The sequence below is a fragment of the Rhododendron vialii genome, chromosome 4a (assembly GCF_030253575.1).
Source record: "Rhododendron vialii isolate Sample 1 chromosome 4a, ASM3025357v1".
Classification (NCBI taxonomy): domain Eukaryota; kingdom Viridiplantae; phylum Streptophyta; class Magnoliopsida; order Ericales; family Ericaceae; genus Rhododendron; species Rhododendron vialii.
Window position 1 is genome coordinate 42,306,798 of NC_080560.1, and position 23,957 is coordinate 42,330,754.

General features: G+C 38.6%; 3 protein-coding genes across 7 annotated transcripts; 2 read left to right on the forward strand and 1 right to left on the reverse strand.

Moving 5' to 3' along the window:
- The first annotated feature begins 2,572 nt into the window (after nt 1–2,572).
- On the forward strand, nt 2,573–7,043 carry LOC131324559 (probable protein phosphatase 2C 34). Of its 2 annotated transcripts, none has more exons than XM_058356559.1 (6): nt 2,573–2,720; nt 3,936–4,186; nt 4,670–4,981; nt 5,425–5,542; nt 5,638–5,870; nt 6,537–7,043. In XM_058356559.1, the coding sequence occupies exons 2-6, from the start codon at nt 3,944–3,946 to the stop codon at nt 6,744–6,746; spliced, it is 1,116 nt and encodes a 371-aa protein (XP_058212542.1). In that variant the 5' UTR covers nt 2,573–2,720; nt 3,936–3,943; the 3' UTR covers nt 6,747–7,043. The 2 variants fall into 2 exon arrangements, with proteins under 2 accessions (XP_058212542.1, XP_058212543.1); XM_058356560.1 differs by having other exon boundaries at nt 2,581–2,720; nt 3,939–4,186.
- Nucleotides 7,044–7,829: 786 nt separating this feature from the next.
- Nucleotides 7,830–12,195, forward strand: LOC131324560 (uncharacterized). Of its 4 annotated transcripts, none has more exons than XM_058356564.1 (8): nt 7,830–8,246; nt 9,215–9,345; nt 9,609–9,686; nt 9,773–9,817; nt 9,911–9,955; nt 10,071–10,122; nt 10,803–10,851; nt 10,989–11,082. In XM_058356564.1, the coding sequence occupies exons 1-7, from the start codon at nt 7,943–7,945 to the stop codon at nt 10,820–10,822; spliced, it is 675 nt and encodes a 224-aa protein (XP_058212547.1). In that variant the 5' UTR covers nt 7,830–7,942; the 3' UTR covers nt 10,823–10,851; nt 10,989–11,082. The 4 variants fall into 4 exon arrangements, with proteins under 4 accessions (XP_058212547.1, XP_058212546.1, XP_058212544.1 ...); XM_058356561.1 differs by lacking the exon at nt 10,803–10,851 and adding an exon at nt 11,710–12,195 and having other exon boundaries at nt 7,834–8,246; nt 10,989–11,085; XM_058356565.1 differs by lacking the exons at nt 9,215–9,345; nt 10,803–10,851 and adding an exon at nt 11,710–12,195 and having other exon boundaries at nt 8,065–8,246; nt 10,989–11,085.
- A 3,841-nt stretch (nt 12,196–16,036) lies between these two features.
- LOC131324561 (uncharacterized) lies at nt 16,037–22,241 on the reverse strand. The gene is made up of 7 exons (XM_058356566.1): nt 21,520–22,241; nt 20,067–20,264; nt 19,695–19,967; nt 18,796–18,898; nt 18,147–18,265; nt 17,866–18,021; nt 16,037–16,882 (listed from the first exon to the last, which is right to left on the reverse strand). The coding sequence occupies exons 1-7, from the start codon at nt 21,799–21,801 to the stop codon at nt 16,175–16,177; spliced, it is 1,839 nt and encodes a 612-aa protein (XP_058212549.1). The 5' UTR covers nt 21,802–22,241; the 3' UTR covers nt 16,037–16,174.
- Nucleotides 22,242–23,957: the final 1,716 nt, after the last annotated feature.

Genomic DNA, 23,957 nt, shown 5'->3' on the forward strand with positions numbered 1-23,957 from the left:
ACTTAAACTTTTGGGACAATTGATAACTTAAACTTTTAGGTTGAAGCCGTTGTGTTTGTATTTGTTCCCTGCTTGCATTATGCTTCTTCTCTTTGCTTTCTATTGTACTCTTATGAACGGAGGTTCACATCTCCATGTGTAAAATGGGATTGCACATGTAGGAGAAGGGTATTGGATAGCTTGATATGCAATGTTGGGTTCACTTTGTAATAACTTAAGCTTTTTAGACAATTAGTAGCTTAACAGTAGCTGTGTCCCCCCGCTGCTTTGGCAAAAAGGGCTCTCTTGCTGTCATGCTATATCTTCCAACCAACAGCTGTTTGCTAGTTGCAACTCTTTTCTGGAAATCATAAACGGGCATGACAGCTCTTGATCAACTGTCTTTGCCTACTACAATCCCCACAAGGGGGCTTCAATCCATTATAGTTGGTGTAGTATTGCAATTTTGTGTTGATCAATATCTGATCAACATCATGTCTTAACAGCAGATTATGTCTCAACGAGTTCTAAAACTTGAACACAAAGGGCCTGATACGACCATCTAATTGCAACATCTCCTCTCTTTTGTCATTTTAAAGAGCTATTCGAAGTTGGTTCGTGTATAGTTCATTAAAAACACATTTGAGCTAGTAATACCGACTTGAAATTGGGAACAAATTTGCTAGAATTAAACGATAAGAACAACTGAACTGTCACATTCTTGGTAAGCACATCATGATCTCATGATTAGGCAATTCATTTTGTTGTTAACAAGATTAGACAAGGTTTATTGAAACAGGTGCTAACAAGGGGTTTGGCCAAGTGGGCATAAGAAAGCTAATAAATATTTGTCTTTCACAAGGGCGCATGTTTTGAATTCTACGGAGGCCAAACATTCTAAACCTTGGGGCTGTCAGAGGAGTTGCCTGATCGTTAACTTTAGGGTCCCAAAATTAGTCGAGGGCACGCAAGCTTGCCTAGACCTATGGTTAAAAAAAACAGGTGCTAACTATTGGTATTTTTTGGACACATCTATCAGGCAAAATAAGAAATAAGAAAATACCGACCATTAGCCACTAGCAATAAATTAGTGTAATGATGATGAAACATTATGAGTAATCATCAGGCATGCTTATGTATAGTCATAAAGATAATGTATGATATCACAAATAACTACTTTTATAACCAAGTAACATCATACTCCATTTGATTTGAATTAGTTTCTTAGCGGCAAAATATTTTAGTTGACGTGTGCGTAAGTTGATTGAGATACCCGATTATTAAAAAAAAGTGCTCTTATTGCAACATATGAAGGTTGCACAACTTCAAGGGGTTTGTTCAAATGAGCATGAGAAAATAAATAGTAAGTCAGTCTTTGTCTTCCATGAGGTTGCATGTTTGAATTCCATAGAAGCCAAACAATTCAACCCTTGGGGCCATTGGAGGGCTTATTTGGTCGATAACTTCAAGGTCCCAAAATTAGTCTAGGCGTGCACAAGGGTTGCTGTTATTGCAACGCATTGGGCCCTTTGACTCGTGCCAAAAAGATAGAGCCAAAAAATATTTCCATTGCATTACAAGACACTAGTTCCAAGACAATGTGTCAACTTTGGATATATGTTATTCTAGGATTTTGATTAGTAGATGATCAGCATACAATAGTCACCACTAGTATTTGATCTTGTCATTTAACTGCTCATGTCATGTTCACACCTAATTCTCTAAATTAGGTCATTGAGGTATTTAGGTATCGAGGTATAGGGATGGATTTGACTTAAAAAAAAGAAGAAGAATGAATTGTATAATTGGATGGATATTTCCAATTTTGGAAACAAATTTGACCAGTGGCCAATTTTGATTTTTTGGGCTCTACTCTGAAACCACGTTGATTATTTAAATTTTTTATGTTGTAGAGCTCATTGAGAACACCAATATTGGAGGTTCAATTGATTAGGATTCATTTAAACTAATTTCGAAGCACATTTATCTTGAAAAAAAAAAAGTTGGGCACTCTAAATCGAAACTCATTTATGTCATGTTTAACATGCAATGACTATTTGTTTTTCATTATGTAATTAATGTGATTTCCAGTAAAGTTAAGCCTCTCGACAAACTTTACAAAATAAGCGATTCTGATTAGTAATTTGAGCTCACGATGAGGCAAAAAATAACATAAATTAGAACAGTCCAATTTTTCCAATTCTTGAGTGGACGGTCCTAAGATAGCTTAAAAAGATTTTCCAATTTGCAAAACAAAAATTTAAACGATAGTGATTTACGCACTCCCTTTTTTAATAACTGCACTTTTTTGTCTTCTGATGAGAAAATACACACAAGAGTTTCACTAAAAAACAAAAAATTAGTTCTTTTTATTAAAAAATAGTGTGAAAATCATTTTTCAAACTTAAAAAGAATATATTTCGTCCAAAAAATCAAATACTTTCATAAACTAAAACAATTCATTAATACTATCCGAGTAACTTGCAGAAAAAAGTTTGAACTTTTTTCAAGAAAACATATTTTATTTTGAAATTCTTTATTTACGGCCGGATTGTTTTTTTTAGTACTCCATCTTCGTGTATATAAACCCGCACAGCCTGCGAGTTTTTAAGACAAGAATGGAGTGCAAGCTACCTGAGGCTTCTGAGTCCATAAACTTCACTTTTGCCCGCCGGAAAGAGAACATCTCGAATTCCTGGAGTTCAGTAACTCTTTCAACCATCTTGGTCTGAAAAACTAAGGTGTTGTTTTCGCTCCCAAAACTCCTCTTTTTTTTTTTGTTTCATCTAGTTGATCATTATTGCTGGCATGAAAGTTGAGAAGTGAAATTTGACTGTGTTTGTGTTAGCTCTGTACCCAAGTTCTCTTTCTTTCTCAACCCCAAGGGGTTGTCGACTTGCCTCGACGGGGTTTATCACCCAAGGTCGCATGATCGATTTTCCTCGGCAGCGATTTGTCCTTGAGCCACCTCACCTAACGCAAACGCGCGATGGAAGGGGCTGGAGAGATTAGTCTGATTTATCGAGACACTCATCTTCATTACCCAAAAAAAAAAAAAAAGTTCTCTCTCTCATGCAACCAACCAGAGGTTACTATCGTTAGTTTTACTATGTGTAGTTTTTCTTCTGATTTTGGGAGCCGTTGCTAACTAGGGAGAACTATAATTTCTTTTGGGAAATGTTGGTTAAAGTCTTAAGGATATATATGTCCACTGTTGTTCATGAATACAAGAGCTTGTTTGTATTTTTTTTTTTTGAAATATTTGCCAATAGACCAAGCCGGGGGACCAATTCTGCCATCAACTAGTGGCCCCCTATTAAAGTGAGGAGGAGAAAGTTTCGTCTGGACGAACACAATACAGGAATTGAGAGCACGCGGGTGAGAGTTGAACCAGACCAAAGTCTTTCCTGAGGCTCTTGTTGTCAGGTGGCTAAATCCTGGGGGTTGAGCTTGTTTGTGTTAGGAGTTTGCAGAATCTAAAGTGATACAAGTGCAGAAAATAAAGAAATCGAAACCACAAACGCACAAGAACCACATCTATGTGGTTCTTCCAAGTTGGGATGCGTCGAAGGTCCTTTCGGTTATTTCGCTATGATGAAGATGAATACTTAGGATACGTCTGGCCATGTCTCTGTAACATATAGTTGTGGTCATAAGTTTGATCAATTCTGAAGTACCCTTATAACCAGCAACTTGTGCGACTTAGTGTACGTTACTATGATTATGCCTAATCTAGTACAGGTTTTGAAATTTTGAAACTGTTTAATTTATTGGAAAAAATAAAGGATTTGATTTCCATTTACTTCGATTAAATGCCCATACAGTTCTGTGAGAAGGAAAACAAGATTTTCTTTTATAGAACGGAAGAGTCAAGAGATAGAGAATAGACATGTTTTGTTCGAGTGTATTGTAGATTATGTGATACACTTTGTAGTCTGTGGGTGTTATTGAAACAGTAGTCAAGATGGTGCAATTCTCGTCTCTCTTCAATGGTTTGGCAAAAAGTATATCGATTAAGAACGGGAAGAAGGATAGGATTGATGTTGGAAGAGAAGCTGCAGATGTGTTGGCTAAGGAAGCGAGAAAGAATGAATTGATGTTGAGTTCTCCAGGCATTGTGAATGGCGAAGGGTCCAATAATTTTGCCTCAGTTTTCTCTAAAAGGGGGCAGAAAGGAATGAATCAAGATTGCTTTGTTGTTTGGGAGGTAAACCACGTGTTAAGTTTGCAATTAGTTTTTGCATTATAATTCCAAATGAAAACAGATTTTTTTAGGTATTACAGGAGAAGTCCTGACAAAACCCTTGTATGGCTACTTTGATTTCTCGATAAAGAGAAGTATGACCTGCAGTTGTTCGAATACTCATGTAAAGATTCATTGTGAACCTCGACGGGAGCTTCTCCTGGAGAAATAACATGTTGATCTAGTTGTCACCGGAGACTATCTACATCGATTTTCTTATTTCAATAAGCTCCGATTCGTACAATACGACAAAGAAGAGTTTCTTTTCTTTTTTTATATAATATCATTGCAAATCCATGTGGACTAGACCTATTTACCCAGAGTGGTCGGGGATTCTGCTTGTAAATGTGTATAGAGGATTAGAGTCCCCTAAGCATATCTTGAGTTGGCATTTGTACTGGTTGCTTCAATTCTAACTAGAAAATATAAACGGTGGTATTGTGCTAGGAGTTTGGATGCCAAGAAGACATGACCTTTTGTGGGATTTTTGATGGGCATGGACCATGGGGTCATGTGGTTGCCAAACGGGTTAGGAAATTGATGCCATCTTCTTTGCTGTGCAATTGGCAAGAAACTCTTGCGCTAAATCCTCTTGAGCTTTACTCTGAAAAGGACCTGGACAGAAGAAGCCTTCATCAATTTGCCATATGGAAGCAATCTTACTTGAGGACTTTTTCTGCCATCGATCAAGATCTAGAGCAGCATCCAAGTATTGATTCATTTCACAGTGGTACAACAGCTTTGACAATTGTTAGACAGGTAACGATTTTATTGACAATGATAAGTGGCGTAATATTTTTGGACAAGTACGGTAGATGCTAGAGCGGGCAACTTTAATGTTTGGTTGTAGTTTCCAGAATCACCAGTTGCACATATTCAGCTGTTGCACATATTTACTACTGTAATATCTAACTGAAAGTGGCTTTAGAAAATTGGGAAATATCTTTTTAATTTCTTCTCCCAAAATGGGTGGAAGACAAGTTTCACGAACTGTCAGCCAAACAAATTTCTGGAAAGTGGTCTGCATAACTGAGATTGTGGATTACAACCATAAAAATCTTTTTCTTGCAGTTTTGGATACAAAATTATGCTTCGAGTTTTCTGTTACTTGTATTTTCATATTCTTGGTCATTGTATGCGTTCAAGCCAAGATACAATTCTAATACAAGTGTGCTGATGTTTTTGTGATCCATGTTACTTAGGGTGACCTCATTGTTTTAGCTAATATTGGCGATTCTCGGGCTGTTTTGGCAACCATTTCTGATGATGGCATCTTGGTACCAGTTCAGCTTACAGTAGACCTCAAACCCAATTTGCCTCGTAAGAGCTCTCTCTCTCTCTCTTTCTCATTGCAGTGTGCCCGCACATTTCATGCTTTTAATTGTTTGGCTAAGGATTTTACTTCATGCATACAGAGGAGATTGAAAGGATAAAACAACGCAAAGGAAGGATATTATCTTCGGAGGATGAACCGGGTGTATACAGAGTCTGGTTACCAAGTGGGGAAACACCGAGTGGTCCAGGACTAGCAATATCAAGAGCCTTTGGCGACTATTACATCAAGGGCTTTGGCCTTATTTCTGAGCCCGAAGTTACACAAAGACAAATAACATGCAGAGACCAATTCGCTATATTGGCAACTGATGGGGTATGCATTTTTTTCTATTATGATTCGAAAATATAATTGATCACTCAAATATCAAAATGCTACTTTTATAATTGGTTTGCTGCGGTTACTCGGCTAATGAATTTGAGATGATGAGAGAGTATGCTAGGCTTAAAAGAACATATTAATCAAACATCCGGTATTTTTCCATGACTATTTCACAGAGTCATTTAAGTTTTGTGGAGGTACCAACCAAACACTGGTTCCTGACAATCAACAGAAATTTTGAGGAAGAAACCAAGTATATGGAGTGAAGTATTGATACTAGATCCAGCTGATTAATTCAGCGATGCAACACGTCATTGTGCTGACCAATGTTGTTTACGTATGCATCCCACGTTATACTTGAAAGGGTTGGAGGCCCTACACATAACCCATAGAGCTAATGCTTAATGGCTACTGGGATAGTCCCACCTCCAAAATAGTAGTGATATCTTAAAACAGTTCACATGCGCGCGCGCAGAGAGAGAGAGAAATTCATGTTACTAGTTGATGGGACTTTATATGATTTGTTGTATTGATGCTAGCCGTCAAGATATGCAAGGATGGTCTCTAATTGTATGTTTTCGCATTTGTGTTTGTGTCATTTTCTTGGAGGAATGATTGATGTTTTGATATTGGTTATGGACATCATCTTTGGTTATCCAGGTATGGGATGTCATATCCAATCAACAAGCCGTGGAGATAGTCTCCTCGTCGCCCAGAAGGGAAGAATCGGCCGAAAGATTAGTTGCCCATGCAGTTCGTGCGTGGAAACGGAAGAGACCAGGTCTTGCGATGGACGATATATCTGCTATCTGCCTTTTCTTTCACTCTTCTTCACCCTCTCCATCACCCAACCCTATCAAGGTCCCGTAGCAGGCTAGCATGAGAAAAAACTGAGAAAGAAGTGTGGAGTTCACTTATTCTCTCATCGACATTCGTCGTACATTCTGTACATAAAATGAATATTGTTGGGTGACAAGCTTATGGGAGGCCATTCTCCATTTCTGTCTGTATATATATATATTTGTAGGAAACAAGTGAAAATGTCCCAAAAAAGAAAGGATCAATATGTGTTTTGCATCTTCTTGTTGACTTGTGGAGGGTTCCCCACTCTATTATCAATCTGTAATATCATCCATCTCAAATTGCATATCTTTACAAGTAGTATAATTTTGTTTGTCCAAGTTGGCAAGATGGCAATCAGGAGGAAATCTGGAGATTATGGTTGTTTTCATGAGAGAATCCTGGATAGTGGAAAAGTGTGTTTTTTCTTTCTTTCTTTCTTTCCTTTTTCTTTTTTCTTTTTTTTTAAAAAAAAATGTATTTTTTAGTAATAGAATATTGAACCTTTCATTTTCTTTTCTGTTTTCTCTTTTATATGTTGACTAACAAAAAGGAAAATGTGTGAAACCACAGTTTTGCCTGTCCAAACAAAGATTATGGGAAAACATAATTTTTCCGTTGACAACCAATAAGTTATACAGTACTATTTCATATCACATGAGAGACCATCGTAGATTTTGATTTTTCTTTTAACGTGTTATTTTATTCACCCATTCAAAAGAGGATGATCATTTAGTCGTCCAGTGTAGTGTCATTTCGAGTGAGTACGCTAACACTAATGTCTAATGCTATGCTTGGAACTAGGGCCGTAAACGAACCATGAAGCTTGCGAGCTCGGCTCAGTTCGTTTTGAGCTCGAGTTTTTGGCTCGTTTAGTAAACGAACTCGGCTCGTTCGACAAAAGCTCGGCTCGATTAAAGAGGCTCGTTTAGTAAATGGCTAAACTTGGCTCATTATGCGCTCGACTCGTTAAGGTTTGACCCGAGCTCGAACTCAAATTTTTGGCTCACTTGATAAACAAGCTGAACTTGACAAAGCTCGGCTCGTTTACGGCCCTACTTAGAACTCGAGCAAAGTGGGAGAAAAGAAGAACAATGAGTGGAAAATGAGAAATTATACCGTGCACAATTTTAGATTTTTTTATTTTCTCTCATCTTTTTTGAACTGCAAAAAACAAACCCCTCGCCCAGTCGTCTTTTACTTCCACTCTTCTTGTTAAGGAGGAGATGAGTAATACTCCTCTACGAGCATCCTCACTCTATTCTCCACCTGGTCCCACCTATCATCGTCATCACCATCGTAATCATCTTTTCACTCTCTCCTTCCCAATCACTGGTTCAAATCCACACACTTCACTGCACCACCTAGCAACTACTAGTAATAATCCCGATCGCCGGCGAAGTGCCGTCATGTCCTCCGGCGACGGCCTCCGACCTCCGTTTCAACTCAACGACGAGTCCGATTTCGATCGAATCGTCTCTCCCGATGATGGCCTTCTCTCCGTCTGCGGCTTCGGTTCTCTCCTCTCCGGTACGTACTTACGATCATCATCATCATCATAATACGATTAGTTTTATGCTAGTAGAAGTTAATACATACTAGTGCTGATTAATGATAACAAGACTCGAGCAGTGAATTGTTCAAGCTTAAAAATATGTTTAAGCTGGTTTAGGTTATGTAATTTAATGGGGTGAGCCAATTTGAAATGAACTTTAATCGAGTTGAAAACGTGCCTATTAGTTTCAGTTCTTAAACATGACGCAACCTGTAGGACGGCTAAAAGCAAACCAAGCTATTTGAGTTCATTGCTCGTGTTCGTTCATTAAAAAGAGAGAGGAAGGTTTGTTTCATCTTGTTATAAAACAGATCAAGCTTGAACAAATTTTTTTTGAAACTTCATTAAAGTTTCAAACCAAGCTCGAACAAGCCACTTCTTTTGGCTTGATCGGCTCGTGTTCAGCTCAATTAAAGCTCGTCTGTGATCGGGTTGTCTCATAAATAAGCTAAGCTTAAACATTGTTTTTCAAGGTCGTTAAGCTTTCAAAACAAGCCTAGTCAACTGCCTGCTCGGTTCGTTCGGCTCATTTATCACCCCTACAACTCTACTTTAATGAGTTGAATGGTAACTTGGTTTGAAAGCTTAACGAGCTTAAAAAAATGTTAAAGCTTGATTTTGTTATGTAACATGAATGAGTTTTAGCGAGCACGAGCTTGGGCTTGAACAGTTTGGTTAGTTTGGTGCGTTTGTGACCCTATATGTACGCAAACATTAAAGACATCGAAGGAATCACATAGTATAATATCAGAGAGCACAAAGATGTACGTGATTTGGAAGTTTGCTTACGCCTGGAAGAACTATCCACTGTAATTTGTGAAAGGCCAGATATATACTACGTCAGGGATAATATAATGCTATTTCAAAAGTATTTGGATCCTATACAACAGTTTGTAATTTGTGTTTAATTTGAGCTTTGTGTGGTGATTCCTTGTGTGACCAGAGCGGAGTGCGAGAAGCACATTTCCTGATTTGGTCGATTTCAGAGTCGCGAGATTGAACGGATTTCAGCGCGTTTTTGCACATACGGCTCCAATTTTCTTTGAACGTGGCATCGCCAATCCTGAAACAAAGGTTGCTCCCATGGATTTTCTGAAATCAGTGCTAAGCATTCTTGTTTGCTTGCTGAGAACGTGAAAGGGAAGAAAGTTACTTGTCTATAATTCATCATCTTTTGGCTCCGATCCTTTTAAGAGTGAAAATTGTCGTTTCCTTTCCTTTCCTTTCCATGCCATCTTAGCAATTGAATGGACCTTTTCTATTTCGTTACTTGTTTCTACGTAAGAACTTGGATGTAAATGTTTTGATGATGTGCTAACTGTATTTGTATTTTTCAGGAAATTTCAAGCTTGAGCGTGGAGCCATCTGAAGGTGAAACCCTAATTGTTACTGTTTTCAACATCAGAAAGTCAGAGGTATGAGACCTGTTAGTGTGTTTATTTGAAGGCCAGAACCTTAATGATGAATGTATATTGAAATATGAGTTTCTTAACATAGTCAGATTCCTTCTTTTATCGAGAGGGAGCACGAGTTTCGGTTCTTAGCTGTAAGTTGTTCTATTCTTGAGTTGTCAGTTATTCATTTTTTTTTTTACAACATTCATGAATTGCAATCTTAAACATAACTGTTGATTGTGCAGGTCTTACCTGAAACACTTGATGGAAAGCCATTTACTAGTCCAGCAGTTTGTGAAACTGGAACACTTTGCTGTTATTGTTTGATTTTCACTGGAAGTGTTAGTTTTCCTTTTCGTTGTGTGATTCTAAGTCTGACGACTATTGACTTGGCTGTTGCTGTAGGTACTTTGCGCACGTTTTAGCGACGAGGAATATCTCCAAATAAGATGCAAAGGTACTCCATCAGCAAATATCTATTTGGTAGTATTATCACAATGGATTAAGGAGAAATGTTTTTCATCTTACTTTCTACCATCCTATTTGTGTTTTGAACCAGATTGAAAATTAGAAGTACTTTACATGCATGCTTACTCAAATCTCAAGATACTTGAGAGTGCTTGGGAGAAACAAGAATCCAAGCTTTCTATTGCCTGTTTTCTGAGTTATTACTTCAACTTGTTCGATGTGCCCCAGGAAATCATACCGTGAACTGTTGCTAGGAAATGCTGAAAAGTTTGTATCAGTGATTTGTGATGTTAATCTGCTTGTGGCTGCATGCGTATGTATTGGTTTGCCTTGGTAGTACTGGGACTATGGTTTATCGAGGGACATTGAAATAGTATTCAGCTTTTTTTCTCTAACAACATTTTTATTGAGGTTTCCTATCATGAGGCTCAGTTTGGTTTGTTTAATTTCCTATAGTGACTAGACAATGTTGCTCTTATAGTTGTAATGGAAGTATGGCATTCCTGTTTCTCTTCCATTTTGAGGATGGAAGCAATTTTGGCTTTCAACTGTTGGTGGTTCTATGAATTTATGTTTTGGCCATAGACATTAGGAGGGTGCACCACAAAGGGCGATGAACTAATGCACTTTCAAACAATAGAGTATTTTCTTTTGACATTTTACTTTCAGTTACAACTGGATATGAATAACTATTATAATGTACAGGCAAAGGCTCCGAGTAAGCCAGTTCTAAAGATAGAATCATCAAATGTTATCTACACATGTTTCATTGCATTCTATCTGTATGTATCTCATGATTCCCATTGTACTGGAAAAAATATGTGAGGTTCAAGGTATTCTGCTGGCTCTCTGCAGGCAGTCAAGAGGTCTATTTCCGGCGATATGGACGATATAACATTCACAAGATTTGGCGCGATGATATCTTACCTTGCCGTGTTTATCTTCGGCACTGGTAAGTGCTAGTTACCTTTGTCAACATTTTGAGTGAGGGACAGAGAGACAAAATGCAACAGATGACTGTTAGGTGCCTTTATCCTTGTTTCGAGTGAGGTGTATGCAAATGATATGCAACAGATGAGGATATGAAACACAATGGCAGGACTCACTGGTCACTAGAGTGTGCACCATTTCTCGTGTTATTGTGGGCTCACTGCAGTGTCCACAAAAGGCAGGAAATTTTTGTTTGAGCCATTCTTATTCGAGTTAGACTTTGTAGGGTACTTGCTTATAACAGCTGTGGTTTCCAGATTCTATCTTACTTGAATTGTTTCATGATTTGGCTGGATGATTTCAACTATAAGCTGGTAAATATATTGTGGAAACCATATTAGAGTGGTTTCCAAAACCTAAGCGGGTAAACGTTATTGGGGGAGCCACAGTGGAACGATTAGGGGCATTTGCCCCACTGACTGTTCTCAAAGTTTCACTTTCTATCCATAAATTTTACCGAAAATGCAACTTTTTCCCCTCCCTTAGATGAGGAATATAATATGTTTGTGACTTTGTTAAAAGTGCCTCAATGGAATCAAGTGACTATTAGGCTTACATGAACTAACGATGATGGTATATTTTGAAGTGTTTTGGCAGCAAAAAGTCTTGGTGATGCAGCCTACAACAACTTTCTGGATCACACTTTCCTTGGTGACCGTAAAACAACTATACGTGAATACTTCATGACAACAGGTTCAGGCATAATGGAAGAAGACCCTCCAGAACCACTAAAGACTCGGTATGGTGGTTGACGGTGACTAGTCCGCAGAGTGGCTATTTTTGCTGCTGTGACGGCTTGGTTCCGTTTGGGATGCGAAATTGCTCGAAAGTGCAGTATGCTCAAGATCGGGCGAACGATTGGGTGGGAAACTAGAAGATCCAAACTACATTCTTGGTCAACTTCTTCTTCTTTCATTCGCTCTGCCAAGTGGGAGAAATTTACCTTTTGATTAACGGTCTTGCTATTGTCAGCCTATTGGGCTGACGATTAACATACTAGAAAACAAAAAAAATATGTATTTCTGTATACTTTTTACACCTTTAATACGCATTCATACGCTTATTATTATCAGTCCATTAGGCTGGTTTTAGAATTTTTCTTTTCTATATTTGAGTTTGAAATTACATTTTTTTGAAAAAGAAGGTTTTCGGAGAAATCGGAACGGGTTAATCCGATATAAGATGAAATCACATTCAGCGGATGATGTATTATAGACGATGGAAGATTATATATAATCCAATCAAGAATTCTTTATTAGCATTCCAATTCAGTTCTTCCTACCCTGTGCATCATTACGACCATGTTTTACTTCCATTACTCAAAAACCCTAAACAACAATAGAGGTAGAATAATTAAGTCGAATGGGAAAACAACGAAGCTAATTGTGAACTCTTTTATTGGGTCCATGATTACGGCTGCAAGCAAACTTGAGCTCAAGTTTTAGGATTGTTCAGTAAACGAACCGAACTCAATACTCAAAAATTTGACTCGTTTGTATATGCTCGACTCGTTTCAAGAAACGAATCCAACTCAAAGTTTTTTAGGCTTGTTCAGTAAAGTAAATGAGCTGGACTCAATACTCAAAAACTCGACTCATTTAAGACTCGTTCGCGCTCAAATTTTCCGCTCATTTAATAAATAGGGCTCGTTTGCGCTCTCATTCATTAATAGGGGCTCGTTTGTGAACGATAAACATAAATGACCCGCGCTCTCATTAATTAATAGGGGCTAAACAGGGGCTCGTTCGCAATAAACATAAACGCTCTCATTAATTAATAGGGGCTCGTTGGCGAACAATAAACGTAAATTACCCGACCAGCTCGGCTCGTTGGCACCCCTACCCAATAACTAACCTATGAATTAACCGGGCCAAGCCAATGGGCTGTTCCCCTCATTTGTCACAACTAGGGGTGACAAATTGAACCCAAATCTATTAAAAAACCCAAATCCACACTCTAAAAAATAAATCCAACCCAGCCGATTTTAATTGAGTCAAAATGGATCTAATCCATCTAACTCATATTAATTGGATTTTAATTATGTCTTAACAGGTCTACTTAAATGACTCAATAAGTCATGCATATAACCCATCAAAAAAAATCCAGTCTAAATTAGTCGACGCAATTGGCAATCGGTTGGAAGTCTCTCTCTCTCTCTCTCTGATTCCTCTGCCGAGAAGAGAACACAACGAATCTTCAACAATGTAAGAGAAGAGATTCCTAAATCACGAGGCACCGTGAAGTGGTTCCACGACCACAAGGGCTACGGCTTCATCACCCCCGATGACGGCGGCCAGGACCTTTTCGTCCACCACTCCTCCATCCAATCCAACGGCTTCCGCACCCTCCGCGTCGGCCAGCTCGTCGAGTTCCACATCGCCCTCGAACAAGAACGCACCAAGGCCGTCCACGTCACCGGTCCCGACGGATCTCCCATCGACAACAAGACCCCAAACGGCGGTAATAGACGCCTTGATAGTAACAACGGTGGTGCGTTGGGGTGAAAGATTTGGTTGAACCTATCTCTCTCTTTCTGATCAAAAAAAATAAAATAAAAATCTCTCTCTCTCTCTCTCTCTGTTTCCATTTGTATCTAAAAAAAACAAAAAGTAGAACAATTTTGTCAATAGTTGAAACAGAAAGTCTGAGAATCCCGACCGAGGATTCCCGACCGAATTCCCGACGCTGCGCCGGGTCCATTCCGGCCACCGGACGGCTGATCGGAGCCGACCAAAAATTCTATAAAAAAAAACCGAGTGGATTCACGCGAGAATCAACGGCATCCGATATGTATAGATGACCAATCCAAACACTCCATTTGTATACATACAAATGGAGTGTTTGGATTTACAAATGGAGTGTTTGGATCGGTCATCTACACACATTGGATGCCGTTGATTCTCGCGTAGACCCACGAGGTTTTTTTTTTTAGAATTTTTGATCGGCTCCGATCAGCTGTCCGGTGGCCGGAATGGGCCCGGCGCAGTATCGGAAATTCGGTCGGGAATTCGAGATCGGGAACTGTAGTCTTGCTCTAGTTGAAAGAACCAGAAAAATGAAAAAACGCAATGAAATATTGTCTACATGCCTGTCTCTATGGTAATTTTAGTATAAATGGGGTATTTTAGTCATTTAGATTTACCGGGGTAATATAGTCACTTTAGTATAAATTGGTATTTTAGTCATTTTAATATATAATATGTAATTAAATTAATGGACAAATCGAATTTCATTTCAAATAAATAGATCGAATTGAATATAAATAATTAAACTCATAATTAATAAATTCTAAATAAGTTAATGATCCATTAAAAATCTAACCTGCACAACTTACTCATTTTGATTCAAATCTATCCATTTGCCACCCTTAATCACAACTAATACAACTTACTCATTTTGATCCAAATCTATCCATTTGCTGTGCCCTTAATCACAACGAATGAACTCCGAAATGGGCTGGGCATTTTTTTGGCTTTGTGAGTGTTGTTAGTAAACCCCACCTTGCACAGATGAGGCTTCCAAAAATTGACGGGCAAGTCCGCCTAAAAGTAGGGCAGACTCACTCGCCTCATTGGTTTTTGTGTTCGTCATATAACAGGCGTTGGCATGACCAGCCGTCACTATACGTTCATTGACGGGTCACCCCTCACCCAGACAGGACGGGTTACTTCTTCCAGAGATGCTGCAATTATCTAATTATATTCACCCACTAGCCCCTCCATCTTCAACTCCTCCGATGTGGGATTTGAGAACATGCCTTTTTTTTTTTTACTCTTCCTTCAACCGACTCTTATGCTTCTCTGATTCTTCCCTGTTTTAGGTTAGGACATCTCTATTTGGAGTCCCGTGATCCGTCTATTGCCTTCTTCTACCTCGAGTAGTGGGGCGGTATGCGCCTATGGATTTTGAATATTTGTCGGAGGCTCCCGTTGTTGGTTTGGAATCCCTGTGGTCATACTTGGGGGAGGGTAGCTACGCATGGTTGCAGTGTCCTCCGACATTTTACCGAGGAAAAAATAATTGTGCTTGAATTTGGGTTCATGTTTGCTCAATAAATCTCACTTAAGATTGAGTTTTTGCGTACACTGTTGGGCTTGTTTTGAAGCTCGTTAAGCCTTCGAACGGAAGTTTGAACATACTACTAATCAGCTTGTTCAACTTGTAATGTCTAAAAAATTCAAGTTACTTGAGACCAATACGTGATCAGCTCGATGAAAGAAGATTTGAGATCAGTTCACCTGATACAAACTAAGTCAAACTTTGACGATGGGTTAAACTCGTTAAATTTTCAAATCAAACATGAACAATCCACCACTCGTTTTCATTCTATTGGGTGTTGCTTCATTTACCTTTCCACTCGCATTACCTTTGGATCTAAAATTTGAGGAGGAAAAGAAAAACGGAAGTTAAATCCGTTTTTTCATCGCATTTTTCTGGGTTCCTAAAATCAAATTCAATCAATCCAATGGCGCTAGTTGGGTACACTGGATTTGAACGTTCATTTCAATGACTTCAAACACCGCCACCAAGAGAGGAAATGACGTAAATATACAATGAAAATAAAAAATAATTTTTTAAAATTTTTTTTGTAACGTTTAAAAGATCTCAATGAGATCTATCAAACAAGATTCATATTTGTAGAAAAATTATTTGCGTAAACACATGATTTTTAAGCTTGAAATTACTTTCTTTTTCAAAAAAAAGGTAAGAAAGTGGAACGGCCCCTGACCTGATCTTGCTACCCTACCAACCAAGGTTTTAGATCTCAGTATCGGGAAACATATTGACTAATACACAAGTAAATAGCAGTAGAGGAGGGTCCGAAATCCCATTACGTAACAACCTATACAATATGTAACTGCCTTTATTTAAAACTTTGCTACCAACTGAAAAAGAGCTGAAAAGAAAAGACCTACAGAAAATTAGGCACATCATATTACTGAGTAAAATAAACCACTTCGCGATAACATCGACTTTGTTTGAATGATAAATACATCTCTACTAACACAAGGCGTATCCCATACATAAATCAACTATACAACAAAATCATTTCATGTTGTACAACTACAAGCTTCATCCATTTCCAGTTCCCTAATCAATCGTTCCATCGTCCTTTTGTACATAGGCATATAATGATCGTTAATCATTGTTCTCGAAAGTCTGAGTTTACTATACAATTCTCTAGGAGTCTTGTAAATACCAACACTTTCCTCGGCGGAACTGTCGTTACCAGAATCACTAGTATCCGAGATAGGAATAGAAACCATATGCATGATTTTCCCAGGTGGAAAAAATCGGTGGCTCTCTGAAACGTCCGATGAAGAGATAGGCTTCTTGCTTTCCAATGCATTATGGGCAAATGCCTTTTCCTCTTCAGTAATTTCTTTTTCTGCTGCGGCTTCTTCTTCTTCTTCTTCTTCCTTTGCTGTAACATTGGCTTCAAAATTGTCCCCGTTGAGTTCCTTCTCCAGTTCAAGCCATAACTCACTTTCAGCCATATCTTCTTCGTCTAAGTCATCACCATGCCCTGACCCACAAGTCACTGCTCTGGTCATCGTTGGATCGCTAGTTACCACTTCAGTCACGAGAGATTCTGAAGTTCTTTCAACTATAAGAGCCGTACCAGGCGAATCCTCTTCTTTAGGGTTTGATAGAGGTCCCACCGAACGGCGTCGTGCACCTATGCAACTCCATGATGACAGTGATGAGCGGGTCTTTACAACGGCCTGAGCTACATTCCGTGCACGCTTCATCACAACCTGTAATTGACCCAGCAATTGTATGAAAAGTAGAGAGCAAAGTGCATGCAGTTGGCACTTACCAAGGTTGTTCCCTTTATGTTCTTTTTTTTTTTTTTTTAGATTGGAAAATTTGGCAATAATAAGATTGAAAACAAATTTTCAGAAAATTTGCGTCATTGGTGATGGGAATTCATCAATGAGTGCTCAAGCCAAAGGCAGTAACACTGTACAAATGTTGTATTTGGATCTTGGATTTGTGGACAGATTCATGGAGGAAAGAGAAGAGGTAAGGGATTCTGGATCATCTTTTCCTACGGATGAAGTAATCCATTACTTTCTCTTTTCCCTCTGCAAATTCCGCTACAACAACACACCTTAAGTGGGGGGATCAGAACAAAAATTCAGGACCGCTTGTTAATTGTTCAATATTGAAGGATGCAACAGTGTGAAACAGTCCATTAGAAAAAAGTGTGAAACAGTGGAATTTCTCAAAACTAGTCTGCCTCAGGATCAAGTACTTTACTCCAATGAACAGTGGCCAACCAGGAGAAGTGTTGGGGAGGATTTTTTAAGTGAGTACAGCTGGTTGAAGGGAAGTCAAAGCCTTTTGCAAGGGCAGAGCCAGAATCTTCATTCAGGGGACCAAATTGAGAGGACTAGATTTTCATCGACAAAATGCACTCATTGTTATTCTGTATTCTTTGCTTTCTCGTATAGCATTCTGTAAATAGTTGTTTATGTGTTGGGACATTGGGAGAAAATTTCAAGAAGGACAATAAAATTGTGTAAATTGAGGAACAAACCAATCTTATTTAAATTTTGAGAAATCAATTCACTAAATCATACTAAAGCGTACTTAGTAACATATAATTAGTAATTACACCACCTCTTCAAGCATGGACACCTTGAAATTGTGCAAAGGGTTGTATTCTTCATTCGAAACGATTAATCATCACTATCATTCAAAGGACTGTAACCCAACAAAGTTAAGAAGATGTTACCTGAGTACTGCTGGAGACAGGTTGCAAAAGAGCACCAGCAACAGCAACCCTCGGCAGATGAGATCCTAAAGCAGTTGCAGAGCGGTAGACAACATTTAGGACTCTTGTGTGTTCAATTTGATCACGCATATCATTTAACCAAGAAGATGCTGTGACCTGATGACAAAATCTAAAGAATTTGAGAATTCAATAATTAATTTTCCCTTCAGGACTATGATAATCAATAAATGAAAATCTTCCAAGTAAAAAATATCTCATATCAGGAGAAAGGGAGACTGTACCTCAGTCCGAAGATCATCAATAGAAGAAGTTGAGAATGTAGGAACTAGATCAGAGCCATTGATAATTGTGGTGACGAAGTGTTCGCCTGATTCCGCCAAATCCCATGTCATACAGGCAGCTGCAAAGTTCGCAAACGTAGTTAAAAATTCCGGAAGAGCAATAGAGCATCAAGTCATAGAAATGGGAAACCACGTTGACAAAAAGCAAAAGAAGAAGTACATATTAATTTATGATGTAAAAGACTCATGACAAGCTGAAAGACTCTTTGTATTCTCGCATTATATCTCTCTAACGCAAACTGACCTCACACTGACAGTGCTAAATACTCCAAATCTTAAAAAAATCCGAGCAGATGTTCATAATTGAGATCCTCTGTATGAAAAACAGAAAGTAGGGGATGTCCATGATTTAGTTGTAGTAAACCGCTCGAGAGAAAGTGGGATATGATGACCAATCATCATCTCATACTGTATACTTCACCAACATCTTCTTATGGAACATAACAAGTAGATCTACCTGCTTCCATCTTGCAATGATTATGTTATATAGGTATCCAATGCCTGATATACTCCATGAACAAGTGACCAGTTGATTGCGATCTGAGAAGCAAATAACGAAAAGTCGAGCAACAATTTTAACATTACATACCTGGGGCAAATGAGACACAAGTGCTCGAAGAGAACTCTTTCTGCTCTCGAAGAATATATGTCAACAATGCAGCAGTGCCGCCACCCAGAGAATGGCCTACAATCTGTGTTGAATAAGTAAATTTCAATAGCATGTTTGCGGAGGTACAAAGTTATTATACTAAGAACATAGAAAAATCTGAAGGCCTGGAGCTTATAATGATATGGCAGAGCTACAAATCACTGCTATGCATAGAGTACACAAATTTTAGCGATCTCAAGAGTCAATGCAACCAGTAGCAGCAGCAACCAATTCCTATTTGGATGACAACGATAAGCCTCTCCCAAAAAGAGCGAGTAGTGAAACAACTAGATGGTCTGTGACTTTCTAACTCATTTAAAGGAGTATTAATAACGGAAAACAGAACGTCGATATAGCTGGAGCATTCAGATTTGGGAAAGGCTTCTGATGCATATGCAGCCAGTATAACAGCAGACCAGTTACGCACTACGCACCATGCCATGCGGTGCATTGTCATATGAGACAATACAAGTGTAACAAGCATAGCTGAACTGAGGGTGAGGATAGATGAGTGGCAAACAGTGTGCAAAAGAGCTTACATGGGTAATAAATGCTCAAGAATACTGAAAGAAGATCAAAGATTTACTAATGAGAACCCACAAAAAGAGGGCCAGAAATCACCAAGGCAATATACATCAGAAAATGACAGAGGTAAGCTACTAAACTATATCCAAATATGTGATCTAATCATCATCAAAAGCTTAGCCTTAGTCACCAAGTTGGTAAATTGTACTACATTCTCTTGTTCAGACCCTGAATCTATAGTAGAACGAAGAGGAGATCAAGAAGAAGAAGACAACAAGGACAAGAAGAATCAATACTTCAAGAAGAAATAATACCTTAACTTTGTAGTCGGGATATTCATCAAGAGCCTTCAGAAGGCAAGGAGTGCTAAGCTTGGCGATCCAACGAGCAGCAGCAACCATCCCACAGTGCGCGTATCCTAAAACCAGGTTACTTATCCCACCATCATGCAAAACTGAATGGTGAAAAGGGACCACCGCACCTGTAGCTGCAGTGAGTGTATCCTTGATACTATGAGTACCCCGAATCAGCAGAAGAAAACTCCTTGAACTTTTGTCGCACAAAATTGTAAAAGCAGGCTTCAGAAGCTGCAAAAATTAATGAAATGTTCAAAGGATAGTTTACACAAGTAAATAGAATGTGTAGGGTGAAGGTTTTCAAAGAGTCATTCGTAACAATTGGCTTACCCCTGCTTTGGGCTTCTGAAGAAGGACATCTGCCCCAGAGAATCCAGCAGATTCCAAAAATACAGGAAAAGGCTTCTTTGAGAAAAGCATGCAGAATGTTAACAAACTCAAATACTGATTCAAATCAGCAATTATTTCCGGGCCTCTGAGTCTTACTCCCTCATCTCCTGCATATACACTTGCAACTTGTACATTACCCTACAAGAACACCAGAATTAGCAACCTAGAAGTTACCAAATTTACAAAGCCTTGGACCATGTTAGGGCAAAAAAGAAACGAAAAACAACACCATGCATGAACACAAAAGTATGACAAATAGTAATCAGAGAAGGAAACACTGAGAGGTATAAGACTAAAAGCGCAGTGAATTGCAATGTTAGAGATTTCGACAAGCAGCTGCATCAGAAATGAGTAATTCATGCAAAAATAATATTCACACCTATTGTCACACTTTATGGGTTCAACATTCCAGGAGTCATGAAGCACAGTACTAGAAGAGCAGCTCTTTTTTTATCTGATCGGCAATGAAAGAAACGACCATTGGTACATAAAAACAGATTCCAAAACTGAACCTCCTCATGCATAGTATACCAAAATGTGCTGATGTCCAAAAGGCTTGTTCTTTGAGCTACTAGAAAAAAATCTTTACAGAATTCAGCAGAAATGCAAAGGGACACGCAGATTTCTAACTTGAAAATTACTGAGAACTTGCAGAAGTCCAGCCATTTACTGAAAGTATCAGACATGAGTACGTCATGCAGAACTAATGGTAACAGATACAGGTCATTGAATTTGAATCAATTACTTAATGTTATACAGGTGCTCCTAAAAGCTCAAGAATCAAACAGCCCGTTTTTAAGCAGGATAAGTTTTGGAGGGATACGGTGTAAGGGGATAAGAGGTGGAGGGATATCATCACAAGTCACAATGTGTAAGTTCAACTTCAAGTGTCGTGAAGCAAAGTAATCCTTCTTCCTCGGAATCCAGACTTTTAACAACTTCCACTGACAGCTTGCTTGATCAATTAGCAAGGGGATGAGCAGGAAACATAAAAAGGGCAAAATATGACCACAGACAACGAACCAAAAAAAACCACAAAAAACAAAAAGCTCTTTCGGATGCGTAGTTGACACAAATGTGCTTCAGACCAAAAGACCATCTTTGGGCAAGTAAAAACACAAAACTTGCGAAAAAATAATATTTCATGTTAGAAAATTAGAACTAGCAAAAGTCTGACAAATTGCTAACAGTACCAGAACCTGGGAGGGACTAGTCAAGGCGTGCATAAACTGGCCCGGACACCCTCAGTCCTGACCGTCGAAAATGAAAACAGATACCAAAAATGAGCCTTCACATGCATAAAATATTATCCAAATTTGCTGACAAATAGGACGATAGTTAAGCTCGTAAAACCCTACAAAAAATGGAGATGAACGACGAGCATTTTATATACCTGCCGTCGCATGAGGTACTTGATTCCAAAAGCCAAGTCGCCTATGGGCCATTTACCCAACGTCTCCGAATACGTAAACCTAAGCGTCTCGGAGACCATAGCCATCGCCTCGAGCCACGTGGCAGGCGCCTGAGCAGGCCTCCGCGGTACCCTCCTCTTCGATCTCAGGTGCTCGCCGTCTCTTCTTTCCTCTTCTCCCTTAGACGCCGATAACCTACGAATCAGCACGATGTACAGGATCACCGCCGCGCCCGCCGCCGTCGCCATTGCCGCCGCCGCCATCAGATCAGTTTAAAATTCAGTGACGGCGACTTGAAATCATGCAAGTCACGGAGAGATTTGCAGCTGATTTGAGAGATAGTTCGAAGTGAAAGAACTCAAAACCAAAAAGGATGAATGAATAAACTCGTGAAAAAAACCCCCCCAGAGGAATCGAGTAAAATTAGGGGATTTGTTGAATGGAGAATGAGGAAGACAAAATCGTTCTTTGAGAGAAATGTATTACTACTACTACATATACATTCTTTTTGCTTGTATCTGTCAGTCTATGAACATGTTTGCGTGTCTAACGTATAGAGAGAGAGAGAGAGAGAGAGAGAGAGAGAGAGATGCCGCGTCGGAGAAGATGGTGGGAACAAGGAACCGGGAACGGAGGGGAGGTAGAGTGCAAATTACGCTGTTATCCTTGGAGGAGAATCTAATCGAGGGGGGTTACGTTGACGTGATAGTTGAAGGGTCGTACTAAATAACCAGCATAAGCATTTTGTTTTGTTTTTGCCCGCTCTCACGCTACTATCTAAACAGTATTTTTGTTCGGACATACCTACTATTTAAGGCAACTCGTTTCTCTTAATTTTATTGTTTGAATGATATTTTTGATACTTCTAGTAAAAACAAATGTTATTTTAGCATCTATCTAAAGATGAAAAGTATAGCGTGAAATAATCGTTGGTACTGGATGAATGAGTAAACGAAACCTACAGTTTTTTACATTGGTGGTTTATATTTTAAGAAATACCCTTTCAAGATTGTCCTTCGTTGTAGTATGATCAAAAGAAAAATTATTTGTAGTATTTCTTAAATAAAATATAGGTATTGCTCGATAAATTTCAATTAGATTTATCAATCAAGAAGAATTACAGTATTATAAATATTCGTCTTTTAACATGTTATAGATTTAGACATATTTTTGTTGAGATAGTGTAGAATATCCTTGGGACCATGGCTCGTGGGTGGAGTGGAGCATATTGTCAAAAGAAGGCTGGTCTGGGGGAGGGTTGTGGGCAAGAATTGGGGCTGGCGGGACCAGGTGCATTTTGGACTTTTGGGTTACTTAAAACAGAGAGTAGTTGGGTCCTTGTCTTTTTACTGAGGTGGACCCACACGTCGCAATTGCAGGTCAACCACATTGCTGTAAACCACACCACATTGCACACTTGTTATTATTGGGGTGGGGTTGGGCCCATCTCAAAGTGAAGAAGTCCCGAGTGTAGTGAATATGGTCCAGTTCGAGTCCCGTCAATTCTTACCGGGACTAAACATACTCTTAACATCGTACACATTTGTGATATTTTAGTTTCGGCTCCGATATAAGTGTGGTCAGATCTCCTACAAATAGCACTGTGGTGTGATGAGGCCATATTTTCTGTCATAAGTAGACTCCGTTCCAGAAGCCTTCTTAAAAAATAAGCAGCTTATTTCACATTTTTAAACTCAAAAATAAAGTAAATGAAAAAAAATTTTAAATTTTTTTTTGCATTGTATAAAAGATCTCGATGAGATCTTTCAAACAATATTCATATTGCATATTTTTAGATTTCAATAAATCCATAATTTTTTAGCTTGAAATTGCTTTCTTAAAAAATAAGGACTTTTTTTACATTCCGGAACGGAGCCGTAATGGGTTACCAATTACCATACCTGTTCTGTTTTTGTTTTTAAAAAAAATAGTGTATTGCAATTAGGGTTCCGTTTGTTTCGATGTAAGTAAAATATTTTTTCAGAAAATAAATTCTAAATTTTTATTTTTCGGCGTTAGTTGGCATTTGAAAAATACTTTCAAAAAATGGACAAAATAGTGTAGAGAGAGATGGGGCTTAAACGATGGATAAATCTGAGCATATTGAAATTGAACGTGGGTCATGAGTAACAATCGATGAAATTGAGCAGTGAGAATTGCAGTAAAAGGCAGCGGATTCATTTCGGAAAATAACTCACGGAAGATTTGAAATTAAGTCATTTCATCCAATTAATGAAAAATGTTTACATGTAAAATATTTTTCTCATTTTTTACACAATCAAACACCAAAAAATAGATAAAACATTTCACCGAAAAAATATTTTATGTCCAAACAAACAGAGCCTAGATGTTGGGGTTTAGCGCGAGTCCAACCTTCAAATAACTTGTGATTTACACCTTTTAAGCGGGGTAAACTATA

Coding starts and splice junctions, on each gene's coding strand:
- LOC131324560 (XM_058356561.1), top strand. CDS start 7,943: ATGAGTAATACTCCTCTACGAGCATCCTCACTCTATTCTCCACCTGGT. Junction 9,346..9,608: donor TCGCCAATCCTGAAACAAAG/GTTGCTCCCATG, acceptor TGTATTTTTCAG/GAAATTTCAAGCTTGAGCGT. Junction 10,123..10,988: donor TCTCCAAATAAGATGCAAAG/GTACTCCATCAG, acceptor GGCTCTCTGCAG/GCAGTCAAGAGGTCTATTTC.
- LOC131324561 (XM_058356566.1), bottom strand. CDS start 21,801: ATGGCGGCGGCGGCAATGGCGACGGCGGCGGGCGCGGCGGTGATCCTG. Junction 20,265..21,519: donor AGTACCTCATGCGACGGCAG/GTATATAAAATG, acceptor GTGTTCTTGTAG/GGTAATGTACAAGTTGCAAG. Junction 18,899..19,694: donor ATCCCGACTACAAAGTTAAG/GTATTATTTCTT, acceptor TATTCAACACAG/ATTGTAGGCCATTCTCTGGG.
- LOC131324559 (XM_058356559.1), top strand. CDS start 3,944: ATGGTGCAATTCTCGTCTCTCTTCAATGGTTTGGCAAAAAGTATATCG. Junction 5,543..5,637: donor CCTCAAACCCAATTTGCCTC/GTAAGAGCTCTC, acceptor TCATGCATACAG/AGGAGATTGAAAGGATAAAA. Junction 5,871..6,536: donor CTATATTGGCAACTGATGGG/GTATGCATTTTT, acceptor TTGGTTATCCAG/GTATGGGATGTCATATCCAA.